The sequence below is a fragment of the Brassica oleracea genome, chromosome C9 (genome assembly GCF_000695525.1).
Source record: "Brassica oleracea var. oleracea cultivar TO1000 chromosome C9, BOL, whole genome shotgun sequence".
In the NCBI taxonomy this organism is placed as follows: domain Eukaryota; kingdom Viridiplantae; phylum Streptophyta; class Magnoliopsida; order Brassicales; family Brassicaceae; genus Brassica; species Brassica oleracea.
Window position 1 is genome coordinate 26174786 of NC_027756.1, and position 4778 is coordinate 26179563.

The window sequence follows — 4778 nt, forward strand, 5'->3', positions numbered from 1 at the left end:
AATTGATGATATCTTAAGTTACTCTATGGATCAGATGGCTAAGCTCTTGTATAGTTCAGTTTAGTTTAGGTTTTGGATTGAATCAGTCTAATGGAACTGTTAACTAATCTGACATGAGCTGATTAGAATTAATCCGAACTATATTAATTTTATATAAACTGAATTGATCTTGGTTTGATCTTGACTAAACCAAGATGAACTATCCTCGAACTGAAATGATAAAGCTTATCCTGAACCGAACTAGTCTGATTTAAGGTTCTTCTTCACAACCGAAATATTGGATTAATTATCATCTATACTGAACTGCTCTGTTCCAGGTCAGTGGTTGAGATAATCTTAAAAGATCACACCTGTTCATCCAGTAGAACAGTGTCCTGTCTTGGTTCAGTTCGTCGAAGAGATTGAAATGACCAGTCGGATCATGCCTTGTCCTCATTCTATTTTAGGAGTGATCAGCAAGTGGTGAATGTTTAGTTTGAGCTCGTGTCTAGTCTTCCTTAGTCAATCTCATGGATTCAAAGGTGAGTCTAGATAGATAAGTGAAGACTTATGAATGAGGTTGAATGGTTGAAAGTATTTATTATAGATGATTGTCTCTTGATAAATAATGAATTGGTGAGGTGTTTACTTAGTGTAAACACTTAATAAATATTTATGAAATATTCTCTGAGGTTTATTCCGAGCCTTAGTACTTGTTCTTAAGTACTAATATATATATATGAACAAGTATGGAAATATTAATCATGTGAAGTCTTTATAAACATGTCTTCCAAAATATTCTCGTATGAATGATTATTATCGTGAATTGGTCCTTTGATATGGAACAAGGTCACGAAGACAGGATGATGGGGTCGCACCTTGAGGCCGTGTAGCTGCATGCAACGTTAGATGTTCGATCTTGGAATATCTGATGACGATGATGGTGATGCTAACTCGCTAGACTCATTTAGCCTTTGTGGTTTCTTGGGTTTGGCATATATATATGTATAGTTATATGAGTGATATGAAAGACGGGAATAGGAAGCGTGGTATAAGATTATATTCACAATAATGGAAGGATATGCCTTACATATAAATATTAGTTATGGAATATGTTTCCACTGCATACAAATGGAGTTGATTGCTCGGGATGCTATCGATATGTTGTTGGGGTGAGAGTTTAGACTCACTGAGTAAAGTAGTTACTCATGAGTCATTTATGGTGCAGGTAACCATTAGACGGGAAACCTTCTGAGACGAAACGACACCAACACCAACAGAGCTCGCTTAAGAGATTCCTCACGAAGTTTCTTCTCCCATAAGTCTCCAGAAACTCCATTGTTGATCCACCTAAATACAGAAAGAAAGAAGAAGATGAGATGAACGCTCGTAATCCGAAGATTGCCATGGTTGAAGAAGAGCTCAACAATCAGTCTTAGTTTTAGTTTCTTTGTTACCAGCCCAATTACACCAATTCCAAACCCAACACTCAAAATACAAATAACCAATTTAGAAGCCCAAAAATATATCGTACAAGCCCAATCATGAAGAATCAGAAAAAAGCAACAAATCTTCTATAGAGTTGGACACGTGACGAATTCTTCCTCCCCTATTTAAATGATGTGGCAGTAAGAGAAAAAAGAAAAAGTCTACTCTATATAATAAGATTATCTACTATAAGAGAAATTTAATCAATTTTGTAAAAAATATGATAAGATTTTTCTGGGTTTTTTCTAAGTCAACTTGTTCATTGGTTAATAATGGGTTTGTGGATTTTATCGGATTTAAATTAATAAATTTTCATTAAATCTGAATTTTGTAGAACTACATATCAATTGATAAATTTTTTGATAGAATACTACATGAAGAACATAAACCAGTCCAGATTATATACGGCCACCGAGTTTACCGGTTTGACTGTGGGTCTGGATCAGATATAAAATACTGCTTATATCTTATTTCATCAATAAACCATATATATACCCCACTAAAAGGAGTTAAATCATTTGTAAAAATAGAATGTTTTCTTTGCACCAATTAAATGTAGATGCATTATTAGTCCTCAACGTTCGGTTCGAGTATTGTTTTGGGTGTTTTGGTTCTATAAATTTAGGAACCGTTCAGGTATTTACAAAGTTTGTTTGGTTTGGTTTCAGTTAGGTTATTTTGTTCTTTTTGTTCGGTTCAGCAGCTAAGTTGGGAACCAGTTAATATGTAAAAAAATATGGGTCCAATTCATTTATGGTTTGATTCTTATATTCGGGTAATTACAGATTTATAGTTAAATTATTGGATAATTTGAGATTTTCAGTTTAAATTATTAGGATAATTTGGTTTACTAAGTAATTGAGTTTATAAATAGTATTTTTATGATATTTGATTCTTTAGAAATTAAATATAATTAATATTTTTAAGTAAATAATTTGTATTTGAAAAATTAATGCATCCATTTGGTTTTCGGTTCGGTTTCAAGTTTTTGGATTTAGAAATATATGATTTGCGGTCATTTATGAATTCATTTCAATTTTTGTTTCGTTTTTTTTTTCAGTTTGGTATGGTTCGGTTCATGGTCCCAAATAAGTGTTCCTAAATCAATAAACTACATATAGAGAAATTCATTAAAAATTTATTAAACTTTGGAAACAAACCGGGCCTTCAAAAACTAGTACGTTATTATAATTAGAAAGAGGAATTAAACAACTAAAACTAATTTATTATGCCAACTTCTTATTCTGAAAATCAGGCTAGAGATCCTCTACTTTCACATGGTAGTTTCTTAGAGAGCCTTGAGGATATCCTCGGCGCTAGAAACCGTGAACTCGCCACCTGTTTCAATGTTGGCGACAGTCACCTTGAGGTTATCGAGCAACATAGCAAATCTCCTTGTCCTAATACCAAGACCTTTGTCCTTAAGGTCAAGCTCCAGTCCGAGGAGCTTTGTGTATTCTCCTGAGCCGTCTGAGACAAACTTGACATGCTTGTTCTCTGGGAATGTCTTTCCCCATGCTTTCATCACATACGGATCATTCACTGCAACAAAATCCATGCAAATGATGTCTTATAAATTCTTAGCAACCAAAACAAACTTTACATAGATTTCACAGATTCGATACCCAAGAACCGACATGACATAGAAACATATCTAATACTTACTGCCATAGTAAACGACATGACATAGAAACATATCTAATACTTACTGCCATAGCATATTATCTCATTAACACCCTTTGCTTTCAGCTGGTCCGCTTTCTCAATGAAACTAGGCACATGCTGCAAGCTAATTCACGGAAAAGGGAAAGATAAATAATTAAGAAAATCGAAACAGGATGAATTAGCTTAGATCCATTAACTACAATGAAAAGGGAATGTCTGTAGAATTTTACCTGCAGGCGGAAGTGAAAGCACCGGGGACACCAAAGAGAATGACCTTCTTACCAGCCAAGAGAGAGTGAACGGTGACCGTCTGGAGCTGATCGTTCTCGTCAAAGAGGAAAATTTTTCCGTCTGGTAAAACACTACCGACAGCAATCGGAGCCATGAAGGAGATCGGTGTCTAAAGGAGCAAATGGATTTGAACAAAAAAATGTTAGTACACAAAGAAAAGAGGAAATGAAAGAGTCTATAGAGATGGGCTTCAAGGAGATGAATATATATATAGGGGGTTAGAACAATTTTTCGGTTCTTTTCATAAGTTCACTTTAATATAATTATTAATTGATTTATAAAACTGTATTGACTGCGGTTTTTTAGCCGTAAAAACTGACAAACTTACCAGAAAGTAAACATTTTCTAAAATTAGATTTTTATGAAATGTTTTTATTAAATTTCGGAAATCGTTTTAAATATTTTAAAGTTTTCCAAGATTCCTAAGGAGGGGTTAGTGGGAGATTGATTTTTAAAGAGTTGAGAATTTAAAGATTCTAGTGTTATTGGTAACATCTTATTATATATTAAAACAGAAGTCGCAACTTTGATTTATGTGTGATTTTTTAAAAAATGGATCCAGACTTATTTCTATAAAGTCATGTTACATTTAATCTCTAATCTTATCATTTAAATTTTGGATCTACCATAAATTTTTATTGGGCTATCAATAATTGGATTTAAAGAATAGATGATCCATTGGATTAATAGATAGTATAAATTAAATAGATATAATTTAATGTTGTAATACTATACCTCCATATGTTAAATATTTAAATATTTGTCGATATTTTCTTTTAAAATTATAAAGTTTTTTTTTAAATAACAAAAATTATAGTATCTAACAATGATTAATCTTTACTACCTTAAACCAATGAAAACAAATTTTAAACTATATAGTTTATTTCAAAAATTAAACAAAAACCAAATGTTTAATTATTTACTCGATCATATATATCTATGAAGAGAAAAGTTTAATTTTTTAAAAACTTTCTAAATTTGTGAAATGTTACAATATCTTTGAATATGACAATAAAACAATATTTTACTAATTTTATATATATATAGTTACAATTTTAATATTTAATGTTGTAATAGACCTCCATATGTTAAATATTTAAATATTTGTCGATATTATCTTTTAAAATTATAAAGATTTTTTTTTTAAATAACAAAAATCATATTATCTAACAATGATTAATCTTTACTACCTTAAACCAATGAAAACAAATTTTAAACTATATAGTTTATTTCAAAAATTAAACAAAAACCAAATGTTTAATTATTTACTCGATCATATATATCTATGAAGAGAAAAGTTTAATTTTTTAAAAACTTTCTAAATTTGTGAAATGTTACAATATTTTTGAATATGA

The 4778-nt window shown here is 31.1% G+C and overlaps 1 protein-coding gene across 1 annotated transcript; it reads right to left on the reverse strand.

The window, feature by feature from the left end:
* Positions 1–2574: 2574 nt before the first annotated feature.
* LOC106316603 (peroxiredoxin-2B-like) lies at positions 2575–3611 on the reverse strand. Its single transcript, XM_013754490.1, has 3 exons — positions 3363–3611; positions 3177–3256; positions 2575–3009 (listed from the first exon to the last, which is right to left on the reverse strand). The coding sequence occupies exons 1-3, from the start codon at positions 3515–3517 to the stop codon at positions 2756–2758; spliced, it is 489 nt and encodes a 162-aa protein (XP_013609944.1). The 5' UTR covers positions 3518–3611; the 3' UTR covers positions 2575–2755.
* Positions 3612–4778: the final 1167 nt, after the last annotated feature.